The sequence below is a fragment of the Melanotaenia boesemani genome, chromosome 6 (genome assembly GCF_017639745.1).
Source record: "Melanotaenia boesemani isolate fMelBoe1 chromosome 6, fMelBoe1.pri, whole genome shotgun sequence".
Taxonomy (NCBI): domain Eukaryota; kingdom Metazoa; phylum Chordata; class Actinopteri; order Atheriniformes; family Melanotaeniidae; genus Melanotaenia; species Melanotaenia boesemani.
In genome coordinates this window covers 21496159-21519046 of record NC_055687.1, presented here as the reverse complement: position 1 = coordinate 21519046, position 22888 = coordinate 21496159, and the positions used below count along the sequence as shown (strand labels likewise).

At 39.9% G+C, this 22888-nt stretch overlaps 2 protein-coding genes across 3 annotated transcripts in view; both read left to right on the top strand.

Moving 5' to 3' along the window:
- The window catches only part of nphs1 (NPHS1 adhesion molecule, nephrin), a 33676-nt gene extending 25274 nt beyond the window's left edge, over window positions 1-8402 (top strand). The window contains exons 16-28 of the mRNA XM_041987534.1: window positions 329-450; window positions 1027-1186; window positions 1348-1504; window positions 1701-1852; window positions 3901-4012; window positions 4096-4277; window positions 4357-4401; window positions 4682-4804; window positions 5377-5425; window positions 5763-5895; window positions 6647-6725; window positions 6898-7064; window positions 7232-8402. Of these exons, the coding sequence (XP_041843468.1) occupies window positions 329-450; window positions 1027-1186; window positions 1348-1504; window positions 1701-1852; window positions 3901-4012; window positions 4096-4277; window positions 4357-4401; window positions 4682-4804; window positions 5377-5425; window positions 5763-5895; window positions 6647-6725; window positions 6898-7064; window positions 7232-7321 (1571 nt within the window). The 3' untranslated portion in view covers window positions 7322-8402. The remainder of the gene's footprint in view (window positions 1-328; window positions 451-1026; window positions 1187-1347; window positions 1505-1700; window positions 1853-3900; window positions 4013-4095; window positions 4278-4356; window positions 4402-4681; window positions 4805-5376; window positions 5426-5762; window positions 5896-6646; window positions 6726-6897; window positions 7065-7231) is intronic.
- Window positions 8403-16460: 8058 nt separating this feature from the next.
- fxyd5 (FXYD domain containing ion transport regulator 5) lies at window positions 16461-22856 on the top strand. Of its 2 annotated transcripts, none has more exons than XM_041988292.1 (10): window positions 16461-16599; window positions 17971-18016; window positions 19835-19918; window positions 20019-20153; window positions 20254-20304; window positions 20893-20958; window positions 21378-21407; window positions 21796-21870; window positions 21970-22015; window positions 22411-22856. In XM_041988292.1, exons 1-10 carry the CDS (start codon window positions 16543-16545, stop codon window positions 22433-22435), a joined length of 615 nt encoding a protein of 204 aa, XP_041844226.1. In that variant the 5' UTR covers window positions 16461-16542; the 3' UTR covers window positions 22436-22856. The 2 variants fall into 2 exon arrangements, with proteins under 2 accessions (XP_041844226.1, XP_041844225.1); XM_041988291.1 differs by having other exon boundaries at window positions 20251-20304; window positions 22411-22851.
- The last annotated feature ends 32 nt before the right edge of the window (window positions 22857-22888 follow it).

The window sequence follows — 22888 nt, the reverse complement described above, 5'->3', positions numbered from 1 at the left end:
GGAAGGATGGATAAAAAGAGGAAACAAATGAGGGGGCGTTGGTCACAATGCTATATTCAGAATGGGATGTGCTCTCATTAGAGTGCTTCATGGGTCAGATGGCCAATTTTCAATTTGGTTGCAGAAGCCTCTTTCGCTCCAACATATAGAGAAGTTAATAGTATTGAATCCCAAGCACAGACACAGATTACAATGGGGTTATGAACACTGTCAAAGACAAACAAGAGCAGGAGTAATTATAGCACTGCAACATGCCTTTTTAATGGATGACTTCTCCCAGGCTGACAGTAGTCCTGCCTTTGTTTTGTCCCCTTTTTCTTTTTCTCAGATGCTCCCAGTGTCAAAGCAGAGAAAGACCCTGTGTTTGTTAACCTTGGGGGAATAGCAGACCTGATATGTGTGGCAGATGCCAACCCTATTATATCTGGGATGTTCTCTTGGAAATGGCTGGTGAGAGCTAGAGACACACACACACACACACACACACACACACACACAGCAACAGTCAATGGCTAAATTGTATTTCCTTTATCTGGCTTCTTTTGTATTATTTTCTCTTTTCTTACCGTTTATCACATTGGCCTTTGTAAATGCACAGATGCACCATATTTCACTGGCTCTAACTATCCTTCCACCCCACCTCCTCCTGCTTCACTCTCAGCACAAATCCAGAAAAATAGCTTTCATTACTGCTGCGTGACTAAAGGACACATTCGTCAATGTGGCGTGGTCCCTGTATCTACTGATGCTTTCTGCGGTCTCCCCAACCCCTGCCAGTGGAGTGTGTTCTGCTTTCTACCTGCACGGCCCCTCCTTTTCTCGTTTCCTGGGGCACTCCAGCCGTTGGTGTTATCCTTCTCTGTCCTTACAGCTTGTTCCACTGAGTGCCCTTCTCATGCAGACTTCAAGCCTTACTTTCTTCCTACCTGCAAGACAGGTAGAAAGCTTTCTCCCAGGAGGAGGGGAGTGGGTATTGAGGGATAGCGGCTGTCTTCTGATTATTTCCCCTCACTTTGTCTTCCACAGGGAGAGGAGGAGGTGGAGATGGGAGAGGAGACCCAGGAAGACGAATCAAGCCTCCTGACCATCCGTGATGTGACTCGAGCTCATGCTGGGCTTTACCAGTGCATAGCTGATAATGGCATAGCACTCCCTGGCAGTGTAGATGTGCGACTGGTAGTTCAATGTGAGTTTGTAGTGTGTATTTTTACCTTTGAAACAGAACATTTAAAAACCCTTACAATACCTATGCATGAAGACATGCTCATAGTTCTGTACAGTAACCATTCATTCTTATGTTTTTTGTGTTTGCATGGTTGATCTCCATGTCTTTCTTGTCTTGTGTAGTTAAACCACAGCTTCAGAAAGGACCCCAGTGGAGGAAGGTAGCAAGTAGAGGAGATGGCACTACTACCGCTGAACTAGTTTGTCATGCTGAGGGCATTCCCCGTATTGACTTCATTTGGGAAAAAAATGGTGTACTCATGGATTTGGAAAACCCCAGGTTAGAAAAAATATTTCTTCCTTTATGTTCATCATTGGTGCTACTGAAAGCATTACTTGTTGATGAATCTTTGCATTTAGGTAAGATTCGACCCAGATATAATATAGTAGCTTATATATTATTAAGCAGAGTGCATTTTATATTTCCACAATACCTGCTGTTTGTCTGCTCAGTATTTATCTTTCTCCTCCTGTAGGTATGAGGAGAAGACGGTGAGGGAAGGCTACTTCCACACCAGCACACTGCAAGTCGTAAATGTGAGCTCAATTTTGGACTATGCTGTCTTCAGCTGCACTGCTCGCAACTCACTTGGGGAAGACAAGCTAGACATCCAGCTCGTCAGCACAAGTACTGTAACTGCATGCATTTCCATTTTTTGTGTATGGATGTGTGTCTCTTGGTGACTGGGGCTGTCTCCACAGCATCCTTTGTCAGTATCCGGCAAAAATCTTCTGTCACCGAAATATCCACTTTACTTGAGCCACAAAAAACAACCTACTTAAATGATGATGATTATTTATTTTATTTATTTATTTATTTATTCATTTTTTTGATCATCCACTGGCTCTTTAAAGGGTATATTGTGTAATTTAATTATTGGACAAATCTGACAAACACTTAATTCTCCAGTTTACTTTTAAATATTGCTGTGGCCGTCTGGTCACTTAAGTCTCACTGTTCTCATCAACCCACAAGAGAGGTTGATAAAATACTGGTAGGTTGTAGAGCCAGATAAAGACCGGGAGATAGAAGACTGCACCAAAACTAAAAGGTAAGTGTGTAGTGATTATTCACCTTTCTTGGTGTCTATCTGTCCAATGTGCAGCTTCTATTAGTGTACTTTTGCCCCCTAGTGGGCAAAAGTCCCTCACAACTGCTTTAAATGAATGGCAAACGGTGAAAGTCAGTTTTTATGGCACAGAAAGTGTAGAGATTATTCATATCACAGACTTGGCAGTGAAACACTAATTTTTCCTTCGGTTCTAATTTGGCAGCCTCTCAGAGTAAGTGAGTTTGTGCTGCCTTGTCCAAATTCTGTCAGGCTTTTTCAGCAGCATTGCAATAGTTTTGAGAAGACCATCGAACATCCAGTATTCCGTAAAGTGCAAAGAGTTGTTGCTCCTGAGGGTCAGCCCTTTAAGTGAACTCATTCCATTGCTCTATCTCTACCTTATCATTTAGCCTATAGCACTGCTTTACTGCTTCCTGAGATAATACTGCTGCGATATGCTTTGCTCTTCTGGTATGCTTAGACTCTCCTACCTTCAAGCAACCAGTGTATCTGCATGCATCCGTTGTAGTCAACCCAGTCCAGCTCTCAGCACATGCCAGCAGCCATTGCTGGACACATTTAATGTTTACTATAAAAACCATGAAATACAATCCAATACTGGCCCTGTTTTCCCCTTGTCGTTTTTTCAGAGCTGTGAATATTCATAATTAATCTAACGCAGTGATAATAAATTTTATATGCTTCCTTATCATTTTGGAGCCCGAGAGGAATTTCTTTTCCTTTTCCTTTTTTTTTTTTTTTTTTTTTTAGCATGGTGCTTTTTGGATTTGAGGGAGACGAGATCCAAATAAGGCTGACCTCTTTGCCCTGGAATCTTATGATTTGAGCTGATAGTGGGAATTATTTACTTAGTAAATTGGGCAGCAGCCTGGAGTTATATACGAGTAGAGCATCTCCTTCATATGTTGCAGCTCAGCTATCTCTCCTTCTTTTTTCCGTGACTGGGACTTCTCCCTCTGCACCTAAAACTACCCTCCTTTTCTCTTCTGTGCTCCAAATGCTAAATAATCCTCTTTCACTTTACTACCCTCACTAAAGAGGGTGTGGATAGCCTCCTTTCATCAATATTCTCAAAACTAAAACAATAATAATCAAGGGGAAATTTTTCATTGCATCTATGTTTGAAAAAATATGGAAAATTGGTCCCTTTGTTCAAATTGTCCAAGCTCACTCATGTCATCATTCATGAGCCCCCATAAAAAAAAAAAATAAATTATAAGTTGTAGCTTGCAATCTTTTGACCAAAAGTCTGTTCACCATCATACATTTTTGTCTGAGATGATAAATTATCAATCCTTCTGACACATTTTACACATTCTCTTAAAATCAAGAACACCAGCTCTGTGCTCACACTTGACATAGTATTTTTTTCCATTTATAACAGCTCCATGGCAAAGAGAGAAACTAAAGGAGGACACAACCCTATAGGCTGCCAGGCTGCATGTATTATTTTAGTCTGAAAATATAATCACTCAGCTATATAATAACAGTTCTAATTTATATCTAAAGCCTTCCAAATACCCCCCCTCTGAGGAAAGGGTTCAGGTCTCACACTAGAAACACATGTGCATTTTTCATTTATCTTTTCTTCATTCACCCTCAGATCATCCGGATCCACCTTCATCGTTTGGCCAAGTCAGCGTCACCCATGACTCCGTCACTCTAGAGTGGATTCCTGGCTTCAATGGTGGCTTGCGACAGAGATTTCGTATAAGGTTGAAAAGCCAAGAAAAGATGCTTAAGAATGACACCTTTTGCTAACAAAGGAATTGTTTTTTGACAGTCTTGTAATTGACAGGTACTGTGGGGACCGGTCAGTCAGCTTCCAGTATGTGGACGTCTTTCCCCCTGATGCCACAAACTTCACTGTCTCTGGTCTGCAGCCTGTCACAACCTACAACTTCTCTGTCAATGCTCTTAATGCAATAGGAGAGAGTGATTATGCTGACAACAATGCAATACTGACCATCACCACCAAGGGTCAGTTTGGAGTAACTCCAGTTCAACAGAGTGCAAACGTCTGAATCTTAGTGTGCTTTTATTATGTCTTTCCCCACAGAGAGGCCAGCATCAGAAGAGGGTCCACCAGAGGAGGACACCCCAAGTGAGTTTTTTTTCCACAAAGCCTGAAAAGTTCTTAAATGCAGTTAAAGATGGCAAATAACTTCCTTTGCTAAATAATGTTAATATATGCTCCTTAAAGCTGTAGTGGTAGCAGTTGTTGTGGCACCAACAAATACATTTTCTCCTCTAATAACTTTTAATCATGCAGAGGCAATTGGGGTCTGTTTATTACTTTTTATCTACACAAATTACCACATTTCTTTTTATTTAGCTTTAATTGTTTTGTAATGAGATGACATTTCTGATGTGTTGCAAACTAGGTGCAAGTGGATTTCCAACCTCTTTGACTGTAGTGCTCGCAGTGGTGTTTGGAGCCTTGCTGCTGCTGAATTCACTGGGCTGCTTCTTTAGATTGAAGTGGAAAAAGATGCTAAATCAGACAAGTAATGATGATCATCTTTTCATCTACAGATGTGAACGTGTTCTCTCTATCACTTTCTGTCTTTGTAATGTTCCACTTCCCCAACAAAACTCTAAAGAGATTAATCTGAGCCATGATGTAATTGTCAGCTCAGCACCTCATCTTTCCATGTCCCTCTTTCTATTCGTCTATTCTGTCACCTCTCCTTTTGCTCAACCTCTAAGCCTCTGCCTCCCTCCACATTCATCCCCGAAAGCTGTCACTTCCATGTTGCATCCATATCTCTTATCTCATTTGCTAGCTCTATGCCCTTCCTCTTTCTTCTCTTTTGTGTTTTTCCATTTGTTCAACAGCCTAACCATCAAGGTCTCCCTCTCAATCTTTAATTCATTTTTCTTCACCAGCTTTCCAAGCCCTCTGAGGTTTTTTGTTGTTGTTTTGTTTTTTTACATTATATTTCTTCCATTCACTCTTAGTTGACTGCCTCTTTTGTTTTTTTGTGATAAATGATGCTCATGAAATGATTTTCCTCTCTTTAGCTTCTAATTTTTCCATGACTAAGCCTCTTCTCTGATGTTTCTTTACTGTCTGCAGAGGCAGGAGGGAGCAGTGTGGTGGATGGACAAAAGAATGAAGAGGATGGGTAAGTCAAGGCTCTTCAGCTCCATCAATGAATCACACAATGAATCTACAGTAGAGGGTCTGAGATCTTATCCACTGACTGATCCTTAGAAATGACCAGGGAGGCAAAACAACAAGTTTCAGTCAATATCTCTTTACTTTAGATTAATCAACCTTGCACAACAATCTTGCAAAAAGTCATGCAGCAACCACATAATGCAATATCATAAAGAATTTAATGTGTGAAGGAAGTTCGTTTCTATAAGTGCTGAGTCATGTTCATCCGTCTTAATTGACAGTGAGGGCTGATTATTACCAATGTTACCATGTAGCTGACAAAGGCTGATTTCTCCATGCAGGTCAAGTCAATCAACTGTTGGAAACTCCAATAAGTATGAGAGTCGAGAAAAGATCAACACTGCAGCCCAGCGTACCCTTCTCATCGACTCTGGATCTGAAACAGACAGCAACCTCTATGAGAGCTATGCAGCGGTAAGAAGAAGAGAGGAGGAAGAAAAAGGGGAAAAATAACAGTAGAGACACTGAGAAGGCTGAGGAAACACACGAGGGAAGATAAGAGGTTAGAGAGAGGGTGAGGGGATCAGGCAGAAAAAGGAAGTGAAGAATCAGCCATAACAAGGAAAATGGATAGATAACATAATGAAACTTCAAGCTGTGTGCAGAGATGGGAAGATCTCTGCACACAGCTTGAAGATCAATACCTCCCAATTAGCATTCAAAATACACATTGATTTTGGAGAAATTATCATTTTGTACTTTAAAAAGGCCAACTAGGATTTGAACCTTGAAGAAAACTATTTAGTGAGGTAAAAGGAAACAGATACTGTTGTGCTGTCAGAAGGGAATCAATCCGCAAATACTCATTGACGCAGACTTCACCTCATCCTTAATTAAAATTTAAATATACTTTCTTATCTCTTGTGATATCTAATTTTGACTTAAAATAACCTTGTTTGAATTTACGTACAGACTTGGCAAAATAAATTATTCTGATTCTGAGTTCTTTACTAACAGAACATGCCACTTCAGCAGGCTAACGTAAGCAAACGTGTGGTTGCCTGCTGGAAAATGTTGGTGGGAAAATAACTGGGAGGGATCAAAGCTGTCGCAGCAGTCCTCTCTGCACTAATGACATGTGGAAACATGTGGAATTGCCATTTAGAGGAAGTTGCATAAAGTAAAAGGTGTTTTGATGCTATCTCTTCTGTTTCACTAATTTCAGGAAAGCTCCCATTATTATTACCCCTTTGGTGACTACAAGCCTTATCTCAGCCCGCACCCTGAGGAAAGACGTGGCCTTGGTGAGACACAAATATACCTCAGAGTAAACAAGTCAACAGTAAACACCTCATATCCAAAATATGAGCCAAGAGGGGCCCAGACTGATTATACTCCTTTTTTTTCCATTAGCGATTGCTGAAAACCTTAATGACTCATTCATGCTTTGATGATGTGTTCCCTGTGCTATTTAAGATGTCATCCACCTCCCTGTGAACTCTGAAAGCCATCTGTATGAAGAGGTAAAAGGTGGGAGAGTGTACCAGGACACAGTGGCTTCCTCCCTTCTTTTCCCCCAACTTTTGTCTGACCACACATTGACTCCACACAAGAATGACTGGAGGTCAACAACCTACGCTCAGGTAAAAAAAAAAAAAAAAGAAAAAAGAAAGAAAGAAGCTCAAACAATGAAACCTGTTACTTGATGCTTTATGTACATGTAATATTACATTTTAGTTGAATAATCTGGATGATAAACTGTAGTTTTAGCATGCACATCATAAAGCTGATGCATTTTGTCTCTCAACAGGGTACTGAAAACACAAGGCAGTTCATGGCTGTTCAGCAACCACAGAGGGATTATGAGCTACCTTTTGAACTGCGAGGAGAGTTAGTATAAAATGAAAAGATAAGGTCAAATAAATGCCCTCTTGACTCATCACTTGTCATTAAGTATCATGCCATGTAGCAGATATGCACCACTGTTATTTTTTTCCTTCTTGAATTTGATCGCACAAGATGCCAACAATGGTCCTGTGAAGAGCAACACACCATATAATCCAGTATTTTAGTTTTTGTGATTTTTTTTTATGCATTTATACTTTTTATTGTGTACAGTGCAACAACTTAACATTTTCCTCAAAGGTTGAAGATGACCTAACGAACAGCGCGGCAGGACAAACTGAGTCTGAAAAGAAGCCAGGAAAAACAGCAGATTGATTTGAGAGAAAGATTTGAAAGCCTCAGTTACCTCTTCTAGTCAGGAATGTCAAAATGATAACATGCCTTCTCTTTCAATACAAATCTTTAGATAACATTTTTAAGCTTATTTTGTTCCTTTTTTTCATATCTCTCTTCCTTTTTCTTTGCCCTTAATTCAACTCCTTCCTCTTCAAGTGATGGTTACTCCCCATAGTTCCCTCTTTGCTGGCCTGCAGGTAGACATGAATCAGTTGGTTAGAGATAAAAATGGACTGACGTGTGTAGCACTGGAGCAGAAGCAACACAGCTCACAATGCCACCCAAGCACACATCATCCTTTTGACCCAACTGACATCAACATTTTTCAGCATGTATCCAGATGAGAACCTGATGACAGGGCTCTGCTCTTCCCCTGAGCACTACAAAGAATTTTAAAACTCACAGCTGGTGTGTGGGAATCCACACAATGGGATCATATTGAGTGGTATTTAGCAGTTATGTCTTCAGGAGGAAAAAAAGCCATATCTACAGTCAGACTCTAATCCTGTTTTCTCTCGGATTGAAGTTCAGCTCATGTCAGGGATGGTGAGAGTGTGCAGTCAGTGAGAGATTAAGACCAGAAAAGGGTTTGGTTAAGCTGTTAATGTGGCCACTGCTAGAAAAAAAAGGAAAAATAAGAGATTCTTCTCTATACTGTCAGGAAAAGCCTTCTCTGCAAAGCTTATAATAATTATCTATAATTATTAACTTACTTATCGTCAAGGTGTTTTCATACAAAATCTTCAAGCATTTTTACTTTTTCTCAATTCTGCTAAAATCCTTCTGGTTTGTCAATTTTGAATTTCATTCATCAACACATTGTTTATATTTGAATTAAAGAAATTTAATTTCAATTTGTTTTATTTTTAATTTTAATAAATTCAAATTTAACATTTTTTTATTAATCAAGTTTTATTATGTCAGATTTTATTAGGTAGAATCTTGCTAATTTTTTCCAATATACTATATTTATGTTTGTTTGTTTGTTTGTTTGTTTACCTTTTTATGTTGTCTCTTGTTTTAGCAAGGTATCAAAGTATTTAGATACACATCCCAAAGCCTGAAGCACATGGAACAAATAATCCATTCCACATGAAGCTGAGGAGCAGTGGAATGGCTTCATGAAATTAGCATTCAGTCATTCTCACAATGACACTACCAATACAGAGAATGTGAAATTAATTTAATGAGTTGTTTGTTTTGCATTCCCACTTGTTCTGGCGCTCTGTTCAGCACAGACTGAATTCTAACTTATGGGAAGTGTTATGATGTTCAAATTGCAACTTCAGCCTAAATTTTCTTATCCTAGTTTATTTATAATACTCATAACCAAATGTTGGATTTGAGGTTATTTAGCTTTTTATTAGCACCAAGTACAAATTACTACTGGGGTGCAACTGTTTTAGAAAGTAGAAAATTGCTATTTGACCAGTTTTTGGTTTTTGGTGAATTTGCTCAGATAAGAAATCCCAGAATTTTATGGCTTTGACTAAATATTATTAAAGCGCAGTTTTAAACCACCTTCCCTTATATTGTCTTTCTTTATACAGCCTAAATAGATTTGACCTCTCAGGTCAAGGACACAGGATCTCTGAGGGTATCTGTTTATCACTGATTTGTTGGCAGCTGGTCCTTTGTATCTTCTGGGTTGTGGGATGGGTCCACTTGGGGTCCACATTGGGTCAAGTTTCCCAAGTCCTACATGCTAGTGTTTGTGGTGTGGATTGAAATATCCAGTTCAGACAGGCTGTTGTAACCTTTTGTAACATGATTATAAATATTATTCACTTGTGGTTAAGCTGCAGATTCTTGGCATGTCTGTCTTACTGAGAGGAGGTTAGAGACTCCCTGAAAGTTCCCATAGCAATGGCTTTGCAAATATGTTTTATGCATACACTGTTTTTTTTTCCACTTCCAGCTTCTGTTATCATGAAGTATTCATCACGTCAGTGTCATATAGTGCAGATAAACTACAATACAGTTGCATAATACATTAATCTGTAATGTTTCCTTTTTTTATTGACAGGCTCTGTTTTTACACTTCTAGAAAAACCAATATACAATTTCTATAGAAAAGCATACCTACCTACAGGATGCAAGATATTTAAATTTATCAAAACTACAAAATCCAGTTTCCTTAATGGGGCCTATCTGGAGATAAATCTGAGTTTTTCACTGAGCTGTGTTCCCTCAGGTAGGTTTGCTATTCTCTGTCTTGAGCTGTCAAGGTTTGTCTCATTACTGAACAATTGTTTAACTTCCTGTCTAACTGACCGCTGTTTCCATACAAAAGACTGTTCATAATTCATCATTTCAGCTCAGGCAGGAACGGTAATCTGCTAAACTGAAGTCTTGACTGCTCAATACTGCATGTCAACTTCTATTTTTCTTTACTCGCCTCATGAACATTTTGATATGTTTTAAGAATCTCAAGGGAACTCAGACAGGCTACCAGCGTGCACAGTTAAATAAAAAGAAAAACAAAGGCAAGCCTTTAATTACCTTATCTCTAGTAGTGCTTTCATATCCCTCTGTATGATTGAATTTTATTTGTAACTTTAACAGTTTATGCTTCATGCTGAAAGCTTATATACAGTAATCTCCAGTATCTGCAAATGTTGTAATTGCTCTTAGATTTTTTTTTATCTTTAATCCAAATGGAAATGAAATGGTCTTACATCAGTAGGTGATTTTACTGGGAGTTATAACTCACATTGGGGCTCTACTCTGCTGGTATTAATGATGCCAATAAAATTTTACCCTCACTATGAATAAAGAGTGCAAATGAATAGGTACGTTAAGTAAAGTGAATCAACACTGTCTTCCCAAAAACGATGCCATGAAACATTTCCATGCAGAGAACAGTTACCTTTAATTACATATATTGAATATGTGACCCCTAGGGACCAATACTCTGGCTCTGGACCCAAGTCTTGGACTACACCAGGGTAGGAGCTGCAGTGTTAGCAGCAGTCAGGTATAAGCTTTTCCAGCTGTGCCAGCAATGATCAACTCAGGCCTTACTGAAGATAATCCACTAATGGAAGCATTGTGACACCAGGAGCCCTGCAGTGTGTGTATGGAAGAGTTCAAGGATTGGACATGTAATCACTGCCACCCACCTCTTATATATTGTGTGCCACGCTAATTAGTTGATTACACACAGGTGTGGCTTTTCCCTCTATATAACCAAGGAAACGGGCAAAGAGCTTCTATGATGGTGACAGTGTCATTGAGAAAGAACTGTTTTTCAGCTAAAACCACAAACATTTCCTAAACCAAGCCATGAATTATTGCTGCCTAAACATAACCAAAGAAGTCACAAATGTGCTTGAGGGAAGTTTTGTTATTTAACTCAAAATAACACACATCCCACAGATGAACACACATGCAAATGCTGTATCTACCCACTTTTCCCCTTTTTTGAGCAGTTAATGGCTTGTTCCTAAGGAAGCACTTGGAAATGGCATTAGCTTTGTTGTGGAAACAGTCATATAAGTTATGTTTCCCCGTGCTGCCTGTAAGGGAAGGTAGGTTGATTTGTATAGCACGTTGAAAGTTAAACTACACCCCCTACATTTTGCATTACTTCACCCACTGCAAAATTTTGAAAAATGCCAGACTTCAAGGGTTGGGTTCTGAGGTGTAGGAGTGATTAGGGGACGGAGAGTGGCAGGTTGTAAATACACAGGCAGAAAATATTGAATGACAGACAGCAGCTCAGTGGGCACTGGCAAGATGGAAAAATTCTGATTCACAAAGCACCTACGCTACAGAGCAGTCTTCAAGGTGAAAGACCTTTCCTCCTCCAGAATTCCCTCAGCTACACAACACAGTGGTGGAAGAACATGGTGGCCCTGAATCGTATCATTATGAGCCGTTAGCGCTGTTATGCTGACCTGTATCAGCATAACAGCTCCGACAGGCTCTGGAAAGCTGGGGCTCACTCGCGGCAGGTTGTTGCAGCTCCTGAAAGTGCTGCTGCAAGTTGTCTTTGCTACAATTTGAGCTGCTCTCTGTTGCCAGATGAGGATCAACAGGTAAAAAATAAAGTCCAATGTTATTTTTATACCCCTCAAAAGCACAAATCTGTCCAATTGCAGCAATATTTTCAAAAGCTCTGGAAACGTTCAAAAGTCTGAAACTAGTGAATGTACATGAGATAAAAATTTCACATCCATACATATGTGTTAGTGGGCCTGGTCTCTATGACTACAGTAGAGTGATACAGACAACAAAATAAATAGTGAGGTACATACAGTATGATACAGACAGGCGTCAATGAGAATTCCATCATCATCCTTATTATTGTCCTCATCATCATCATTAACATATCCTTTTTTTTTTTTTTTTTTTTAACTTTGTCCTGTCCAGCATCATAGCAAGCAAAATGATAATCTGGTTGCTGTATTGTGCTGAACAAATTTGCTCTGCCAAGGAGAGGCCTATGGGCAAGGCTCCTCTTGATAATCTGATTCATTATTTATTTATTTACTTTGAATCAAGGAATCTATGTAATCTTGCTGGACCTGACCGAAGCGGAGAGAGAAAGATGGAAAATAGCAAAAAGATGCAAAAGGGAAAGAAGAAAGGAGACAAAAACATCACAGACTGAAGGAAACGACCCTTCAATCCACACCATCACCAGACAACAAACTGTTACACCTGTACATGAACACACCAGAAAATTTTCTACAACTTTTACAAAAAAACAAAAACAAACACACACACACACACAAAAAAAACAGAGCTGCTAGTCTTTAAGTGTTTTTAAATAATAACCAAATCAAAACGACATAAATGAAAGTAGCATAACAGCGACCAGAAACTAACTCACAGGAAAAATAAAAAGAAGAATTATCTCTTAGTATATAAACCCACTGGACAACTCAGTGACTGTGTCAGCATGCAGAGCATGAGGAATAAGGAGTGATCAGTGATAAAGAGTGTTGAGTGAGATCGTGCAAATGCGACCACGCCTCTACGGAGGTCAGGCAGACCAGGGCAGCCCAGAGACCCGGGCCCTCAGCAGCAGCCCCGGAGCACTAACCCAAGCTACCCCACCACGAAGACGACTCCATCCCCACCCAAAGGGCAGCAGAGGGGAGCCCCAGCAAGAGCCCTCCATGGTCTTGGGGCACAGGTCCCAGTGGGCCAAGATCGGCATCCGCCGGCCCCGCCAGGGACCGGCCACCCAGGGCAGCCCAAGCAAAGGGCCCACGGCCCCAGGAGCCCAGAGGCTGCCCCACCCCCCAAAGGCAGAGGGCCCCCAACATGCCTAGGAGGACCAGGCCCTCCCAGACAACCACCCCGCGTAGGCCAACACACCCCAATGTTCCAACCACACACCCCGGGAACCAGGGCGCCACCAACCCCCTCCCCCCACCTACTCCAATCTGCACCCCATATAACCCCACACTCACACCCTCCCCTGTGCCATACCCACAAGCACTCACCATCACACAGTCAAGTCACACATAACCCACCCACCATGTCCACCAGAGGACAGCGTGTGTGTGAGGAGCGGAAGGAGAATAGCGGGAGAGTCCAGATCCACATCGCACCACCCCCAGGCCCACCCAGGCCCCCCCCCCCAGGTCATGTCATCCCTCCCCACCCACCTACTCACCTATGATCTTACACACTCCCACTCATCACTCATCCTAGCACATGCATACACACGCACACAAGCATACCCCCACACCCACACAAACATCATGTCACAAACCGGGAGATTAGACTCAAATAAATCAGTATTCCAGAGAAAGGTAAAAGTGGTTTATTTGAACAATGAGAATATGTAATGGTGTTCTATCCGGTCTCGCTTGGTCAGCTCTTCTGTGGGGGGGTATGAGAACAGGTGTTAGAAGGCAGGGAGTCCGTGACAATGATGCTGGATATTATAGATTCACGTACCGGGTGCTGTAGTGTAGTCGGTGAAAGTAAACTGACAGGACCAGAAAGGCCAGACGGGAGACCGCTGGAGTGGGTAGACAACTGCTGGATAGAGAACAGGTTAGTGGAGGAATAACTGGCGGGGGTCAGGGTCTCCAACCCACAGAAGCGGGTGCGTCTGGGCAGAGAAGATAAGTCCGTGATCCAGAATCCAAATCCAAGAAATCAGTCCAGAGGTCAGTAATCCAGGAATCCAATAATCAAACAGTTACCAGTCAGGGGGCAGGCAGAGACGGGAATCCAGGTCCAAAAACAAGGTCAACAATAGGCAGGCAAACAGGCAGAACAACGGCTGGATGCGTGCAGGGAAGAACCAAGACGATCTGGCGGAGAGAAGCTGTCACAGGCAGGTATTTAAAGGGCGCCGTACAGGTGAAGCGCATTAGCAATCAGTGTGGGGAAAAAAAGGGTGCGTTCAGGGAAGCTGGGAAGTCCTGATCCTTATCAGACGAACCATGACACATCATCCAAGGCATAGATACACACACAACATATAATCATCCCTGTCTCACACCCCAGCACCTCCCCCTATAGTCCCCCAAATCCCACTCAGCCCATCTTCAAACCCCTACACCCCTCCTGCCCCCGGGCTATACCCTGGGTCCCAGGGCGGCAACCAGACACCAGGGCATGCACCAACCCACACCACCGGCACATACGGACCCCACCACCACCACCATTGCTGTCAATGTACATATGCAAGAAAATATATTAAAAACCATAAACTCTCTCTACCTCACCTAAAAGTATTGGCAAATAAGAATTTTAAAGACCCAATTTAGAAGAACCAAAGTTTGAAGCAGACTTCAGGTTTTTGGTGGTTTTTTCCATAAATTAGAAGCATGAAAACTAAATACTATTGTCCCTTTTTAATAATAACGCTTGGTTAATTCACTGCCTTCTATACCAGCACCAACATTTTAAAATGAATTCTTTGGCACAGAGAAAGCCAGTGTATGATCTGAAAACTGGAGGAATGTGTTGTGTTGTGATTTTTTTTTAGGTCAACCTAAATGGGGCAGGGTGGCTCAGTGGGTGGAGTGGTCATTGAGTAACCTGAGGTTTGTCGGTTGAATCCTCGGCCTGTCGAGCTAATGTTGAGGTGTCCCTGAGCAAGACACCTTGCCCCAATTCCTCCTGCTGGGTCGTGGTTGAGCACCTTGCATGGCAGCTTCTGCCATCAGTGTGTGAATGTGTGTATGAATAAGTGAATGTGATGTATGATGCTTTGGGTATCATTCCAGGTACAGAAAAGCGCTGTATAAATGCAGACCATTTACCTGTAAAACTGCATTATAGTAGTCAAGCCTACTGAAAACAAATGCTTGAACAAGTTTTTCCGAATCATGTTGAGCTATCAGTCTCGGTCAGATGAACAAACAACCAATTTGTTCATTTTGTTTGGAGGACTCATTGGATACCTTGAATCTGTGTAAAGAAATTTCTAAGGATTTACTGAATCTATCAAAGTTTCTTGCAATGTTACATCAACATCACATTAGGCCTATTTAAGCCTTAAACATATTGGCTCAAGCAGTCTTTACAGCTATTACTCTTTGCTCCTGAAAGACTTTTTATACACAATCATCTGACTCACATGTGTTCTATTAACCAGCTGGCGGTGTTGGTGGGCAGAGCGGCCGTCTTGTAGCCTGAGGGTTGCTGGTTCAATCCTCAGCCTGTCGACCACTGTTGCCCCAGATGCTCCTGATGGGTGGTGGTTGAGCGCCTTGTATGGCAGCTTCCGCCATCAGGGGGTGAATGTGATGTATATTGTACAGCTCTTTTTTTTTCTTACAAACTTATATTGTCCATCTTTATCATATAGGAAATGAAAAAAGGTATATTAAATTAGCTTCACTCATTTTCAATACTGCACATGTGTTTGCACTAATTCAATTAAATATTGCTTTTTGAATGACTTTGCATTATAAATGTCCATTTTGTTTTACAAAAACCCTTAGGAATGTGAAGGACAAGCTTATTCACAAACATCCCCCGGCACTTTGGACAAAGACTGTCCTCTGCTCATGTGGATGAATTGCAGGCTTTGTCTGCTGTAATAATTCAAGTTTGTACTTTTCACTTGGGCAGTGCCGTTGGTCCTAAATCACAACTTTAAAAAAAGTTAAAAGGTATTTTAAAAAAATACACACTGATTGGTTCAAGATGCTGGCAATAGCTCAACTCTTCAGTTCATTATTATAAATATAAATAAATGTAGCTAAATTATGATTTTTGACTTTTTCATTTGTATTTATTAAAATAAATTATATTCATTATGTGATATCAAATGGTTAAACAACTTTTGTGAAACAAAGAATATTTTTAATTACAAAAATTCTTTCTTAAATGCCTTAAACAAGTTTATATTAAACAGGATTAATATACAGTACAACCACATTCATAATCATATCAGTGTGCTGAAAGGAGGATTTTTAATAATCATCTGTCCCACCAAAGCGAAGCCATATAATAAATACCTACTCCACTTTACAATATACTGTCATGTCAGTGTCAATACACCAACATCGTCTCGTTACAAGCTTGTTGTATTTGTGTGTCAGCAGCAGGGACACAGATGACAGATTGAACTGAGAACAGAAAAGCTTGTATAAGCATGGAGAAAGGCAGTGAATTAGACAGGATGCATAGTGGACAGAAAAGCTACCATGCTGAGAGACAACTGAACTACAGGCAAAGATCTAAATAAAAGTGAAAAACTGTTCCATAGAGCATTCAGAAGAGAGTAATGCCAATGAATAAGAGTGGGTGAGAGAGAGACAGAGAGGGGGGGAGAGACAGAGAGAGAGAGAGAAAACGTAAGGCTGTAACAGCCTTCATAAAACTGGATGAGGAAGTGGTGGTGGTGGTGAGCAGATGGGTGTGGTTGGTTTATGTGACATATAGTGAGAAGCTTTGTGGATGATGAGGCTTCGGATACATCTTAGGACACAAGCACCTTACAGGATGAATACTAAGGTAAGCACAATGATTTGAATAAAAGACTAAATATCTGAAGGCCCGGGGCTGTTTTGGGTGAAGCTGGCTGGGAAGAGATTTATAGAGGATGACAGACAAATGGATGAACAGACCAACGGTGAGTGAATGAGAGTGCTAGATGTGACAAACAGGCAGGCGGCTCAGGCTAGGGGAAGGGAAAGACGCCTGTACAGCCCAGGGGAAACAGGCCTCATCTTGACATATGCTCTGGAGTGAAATGAAGATTGGCATGACCTGCTAATCTGAGCTGTCAAAGCTCATGACGTCCACAGACGCTCACCTGTCACACTGCTCCCAGCCGGGGGGATGAGCTGCCACCAGGATAGGTCAAAGATTGAGATTCATTTTCTGCTGGAGGTGGATTCAAACTAGGTCCTTGGTCTGTACTTCCATCTGTTACCCTACCTGCTTCTGCTGTACTTGCTTGACAGTTGTTCTCTGTTTGGCTATAAAATCATGCAAAACTAGTTATTTATTTTTTATAGTGATTTTCTTTTAAGCTACAGGCGACATGTTGAGGGGGAGGAAGAAGCCTGACTGATCAGGAGACTGCTTGCTGCCATAGGATCTCCATTATGATAAAAATATTTTTGACACATCTTCCAATGCCAATTTTTAATTGGTGACAGCTTTCAAAAATATGATGAAGTTGCATCTACAGCACTACAAAGTTCAGCACAGAAATATGTGGGAGGACTGCACACACAATATGTGGCCTTCATCACTCATTTTTAGCAAATAAAAACAAGTTTCTCATTGTTTGACTTTTAAAAGTTAGAATCTGTTTGCTGTCATGCTGTGTAAGTGTGGAAGAGTGGATGATGAAAGCTGAACGTTAAAGCAGGAAGAAGTGGCCATGTGGTGCTAAAGTCAATGAGTACGTCTTCCTGTCTGTTTGATTTGTGCGGAACAGAATGCTCCAGTGCTGTTGCCTCAATCATCCGGGCAGATCTTCTAATACCGTTATGCACATTTGCATTATATCCATGCTCCAGCCAAACAGTCAAAGATCATTACCGTAACTGGATGAATAAGGCACTGGATAAATCCTCTGTTTTTTTTTTTTTTGTTTGTTTTGTTTTGGTTTTTTTTTTCTGTGTGCAGAAAATTAGGTATTTTATTTGGATCTGGGGCATGTACCACTTGTTTAAAAAGTTTAGACATACTTGCCATTAAAATATAGAAGCTGTCTAAAAGACTGTGGATTACTTCTGACATTAGTGTCAGTTTTGTAGAAGACTGAAAAATGTACTGACTGGAAACAAGTTAACAAATCCACCATAAAAAAAAAAGAAACAGTTACCCTTTCTCTACTTATGGTATCTTTGTTTTTTGTTTTCTGTCTTTCAGATTTACACAGCCGCCCTGATACTTTCCCTATTTCTCATGTTAAAAGGTGAGTGCCCAAAGAAAATCCCACTAGTACTGAATTTGCTCACAGTAGAGTCATATGTAAACTAAGTTGACATGAGACTGTATGACTTATACTGAGAAACGGAATATTTCAAAGAAATGGCAAAGAGTTAGTAGAAGATGTACCGCTGGATTTAGCATGTGGTCAGATCTACCACTACCAGCTTGTTGGTAAACAGACTTTTGTTTTCAGAGGTTTGATTCTATTACACAACCCCCCCCCCCCCCCAAATAAGATCCATTTTCTTTTTACTTTTCCTTTCTCCTTTCTGTCTTTCTCAAAAACAAATTAAATCTAACAAAGCAACAATGGTTGTAAACAGAAATAGTGGGAAAACATTCCTTACAAGAGGGTATTCCAGTCTCAGCATGCAAAGCATCTATCATATATTTGCATTTTTCACAGGCAAAACAAGAGGCTACCACCTCACAGTTTACTTCATTGTGACGCTACCATTGCAGTAGTGTCACATGGCCATTTCATGTGGATTCATGACTCATTGGAAAACATGTATCTTTCACACAGGATGTGTATTTTAGCTGGTGTATGCTTTTTAAATTAACTTTTCCGCTAAGACCTGAGAGAGACCCACTACATAAGAGGTAACTTAAGCTACCACTAGTTACTGTCCATTATGTGCTAATATTTTTTTTTCTTTTTGTCATTTAAAAGAAGAACAATGAGTAACTTCCCCATTTAAATGTCAAAATGTTTTACTCCAAGCTTCTGATGTGTGCTACAAACTGCAGCCTTACGCAAGACATGAAAAACCAAGGTTATTGAAAAGTTTAGCAATTCTGAAAGTAAAATCTTGTTTAATTTTCTATTGTGTACAAGTTTCATCTCAGAAGTGACATTAGCAAAAACTTTCAATAAAATGAAGTGCTGCAGAAAATACATTAATGTTCTTTGAAATGTCATGGATTGGAAGAATAAAGCAGCCTAAAATGAAAATGGCTTTGTAAGGTACATCAAACTTGTAATTTAGTTACTCTGTGACATTCTATGTGACAGATCTGCCAAACATGAAAGCCTTATGATATTTAATTTTTCTAAACACTAAAATTAGATCCGTTGGAGCAAACTTGATCTCATGAGACTGTGAAAACCCTTATAATAGTAACCTGATTCTTATGTTACAAATGATTGGACTCAAAATTAGGACTTTTTTCAGTGATGTCATGTGTATAGATCATTTTTAGGAGTATGATGATGGAACAGAAATAATTCCAGGTCTAAAATGGGACTTTAGAGGCTGCAACCAGAGGCTGAATTATTTTTTTAACCTTAATAAAACCAAGACAATGCTATGCTTATCAATATACATATTACATCTGAAACATCAGAACATTTAAATATTAGAGTCAGAAATAAATCATTACATCTTTAGTCAAGTCCAGTTATATGTGTTTATTAAAGTAGTTACAATCACATTAGTACAACAAAGATGAGGTTTTGTGGAGGTTCGGCACTAATTGGAAGGTGCTGAGTGAGTAAACAGAGAATGACCCTTCTGTCTTGGTCAACAATCTAGCTCTGTTGTAGCCAGAGGTTGCCTCACAGCCAGACTCAAAGGACTACTACTGTGACATACTCAGTGCAACTGCAGGCCTCTCTCACCCTTGTATGGCCCGGCGGATTCTGAAGTCTGCCCTCTGTCAGGAATATACGACAGCATTGTTAGACAAACTCACAGGCATAAACAGCATAGTGCTTTGTTTGTCCTGTAAAGTGGACTGTTTTTTTTCTTTCTTTCTTTCTTTTTTGTTATTCAAAAAACTGCATATTTTTGTCTTGCAGGGTCATGGGCTCAGACTCCTACACCACCACCTCAAAAGGATTCTGTGGACAGCAGTATGGCAGACACCGCTACAACTGTCACTAGTAAAGCATTTGTTAAATCCATCAGTCTGTCTCTCATCTTATTTTATGATTAAAGTTTATGTCATTTTTATCTTATGCAATTGGCTTCTGTTTTGAACAGGAGAAAGAGCAACAAGTAGAGTCACCAGAGACGTTGACCCATCCCCGGAAAATCCCCCCACTGAAAGAACCACAAACCAACACATCGTCACAAGCAACTCAGTCAACACTAACCAATCAGAAGTAAAGACAACAGGTAGCGGTAGTCTGTCATTTGCACCATATGCATCACCCGTAACTTCATTTTAAACATGTCACGTTTGTTTGTTTTTTGTTTGTTTTTTTTATTCCAGTAGTTTTCATTCAGAACACGACAAAGTCCCAAACAAAGACCACAATGACTTCAGGTAACAATCTTCCCCTTCATGTGTTTTAACACCCAGTTGGTGGAGCCATTGAGTTTGGCTAGTAGCCTTGTAAAAGACTTCCTCTTAACAACAGGAAAAGCCTGACTACTCCTTCCCCTCACAAATGCAGGAAGCCAATTTTGAAGTAGTAAGAAAATGTCCCCGTCCATCTTGAGATATATAAAGGCGTTTTCTGCTACATTTTACTGCACTGGTAGAAATAGAAGAAACTAAAGTGATAAAAACAGAAATGGTGCTGATATGCTCTAAAATCTGTCAGACTAAATTTCCTCTGAGAGTCATTTCACTGAAATATTCAGAAATTCAATTTGAGCTTAAGTCAAACATTGGGAAGCATCTGAAGTCTAATGAAAAATAACAAAGTGTGGAAATACTTAAGTTTAGGAGTCAATAAATTGTTGGGGGGTGGGGTATTAATGTTCAAATACATTTAACTGTGCTATTGAATAAAAAGCCTGTATATTATAAATATTAGACTTCACGGGTACCGAGTAGAAAGAGGAAATGGACCTATAATGTGTTCAAAAGGAATAAATGTCCTAATCCTTTTTTTGTTATTATCCACAGTGACATCCACCCCATCCACAACAAAGACAACAACCAAAAACAAGACTAGTGAAGTTGCTCGCTGGGGTAACTTAAACACATTTTTCCTACTCCATAGTCACGTTAAATACTACAGGCAGTGTGGTTTTATTCTTATCTCTAGTCTCATTGACAGTATCACAATTCCCTGTCTTCCAAACAAAACTCAGAGCGAAGTGGTGGAACAGACTGCCTCACTTCCTCTGTTACCAACAGATTAATGTTTGATTGTCCTTTATGCAAAAGAAGATAAGATATTTCTCTCCTTGTGCATTGCCAGGTTATCATAAAGGGTTTTGATATATCATCAAGAGTATGTCAGCGGAGTTGGTAGATCTGAGCCATCCCTGACAAATGCTCCCTAGTGATGCTCTTTTTTGCTTTTTTCTGTAGATGCTTTAGATGCTTCCTCTGTCCCACAGGTCAACTTAGGAAATTAATTTTCTTGCTTCTTTTACACCATTTAGATCCAAAGTGGGACGAAGCTTTCAGTTATGGTAAGAAGATTCTAATAATTGCACTTATTTCTGTTATTACTTGTATCCTATGATCACGGTTTGGATTGAAGTCAAGGCAAGTTTTTTTTGTAAATGTTTATCTTTGAGACAATTCAATATTCCTTACATACAGTAAAGCATTAAAAGCATTACAGCAGGGTGCAGAAGAAGCATTAAAACGTACATAAATGCGCATAAAGAGAAACAAAATCATATTAAGACATAATTTAAAGATTGTGCAAAAAATCATAATGAAATCATGTAAAATAAAAAGATTAAATTGAAATTATTAGCAAGCAATAGTGTAGATAAGTTAAAAGATTCCTTTCAGACTGCATGCATGAGAAAGGTTTTCAACCTGGTTTTAAAATTTATGTCATATGTTCAGATTATAAATCCCTACGGTACGCCGGGCTGATCATTGCTGCAGTTCTCTTCGTCTTGGGGATATTGGTTATTAGCTGTAAGTATGACAAAAACTGAAAGTGATTTCTTTTGCATTTTATCATCTTTTGTGACATTTAATCAGCTCTTTCACTCCTTTATTTATCACTGACTGCAGGCGGGAAGGCCTGTCGGCTGCCCAAGTGTCACAAGAAATCATCAAAGTCAGTATTTACACCTATAGTCTTCACTTAAAACCAGCCAGTGCTTTTCTATATGTCCTTAAATAATGAATGTCCATTTTGCATGAAGGGTAGCCACACTGCTACCATGCAGTTGTGAAACTGCAGTTGAGTCATTTGAGTATTTCATATCAAAAGCTACTGGATGCTGCATGGCAAACAATCACTCACTTCACACACTCACTTCATCTCTGTGATGATTTATAGATCAAATGGATTCTGATTAAGCTATTTGTTGAGCAAACCGTAACAAACCAACATTAAATTATAATTTGTTTTCTTCATTTTTATGTTTGGTAAATATAATTGATTATGGAAATAGTGCTGGGTTTTTCAGCATTTTTATTTATTTATTTATTTATTTATTTTGTTTCTAGGTCATATCGAGTGGCCCAAGAATAAGACAACATATAGTGATGGATGCAAGTTACAAACTACTCTTCCATCCGATAAAAACACTCTTCTAACACCTGGTGGCATGCATCTGCATGCAGACGGACGGGCTGGCGTGCTGCATGTGACTGTCACGGAAGAACAATATAGAAGGAAAATGTGATGCACGCTGACAAATGGAAAAAAGATCCATCACCATTTTTGTCTTTGCAAAATGTTCTCTTCTAGATTGCAAACATAAGTTATATTGGCAAATAATGACAAGATGATTCATTTTTTAATCACATCATCAGCCAAGGAACAGGGCTGATTCTAATGACCTTTGCATCTTGCCGTAGGCTGTCTCACATAGGATTTTTATTAAAGGTTATGAGAAATAACTCCATAACATCTCATATTTGTGAATCTCCACTGTTATTTTTCCCTGCTTTTTTGAGGATATAAAAATGAAGCTGGGTCACT

Coding starts and splice junctions, on each gene's coding strand:
- fxyd5 (XM_041988291.1), top strand. CDS start 16,543: ATGATGAGGCTTCGGATACATCTTAGGACACAAGCACCTTACAGGATG. Junction 19,919..20,018: donor CACCGCTACAACTGTCACTA/GTAAAGCATTTG, acceptor TGTTTTGAACAG/GAGAAAGAGCAACAAGTAGA. Junction 21,408..21,795: donor GGACGAAGCTTTCAGTTATG/GTAAGAAGATTC, acceptor TCATATGTTCAG/ATTATAAATCCCTACGGTAC.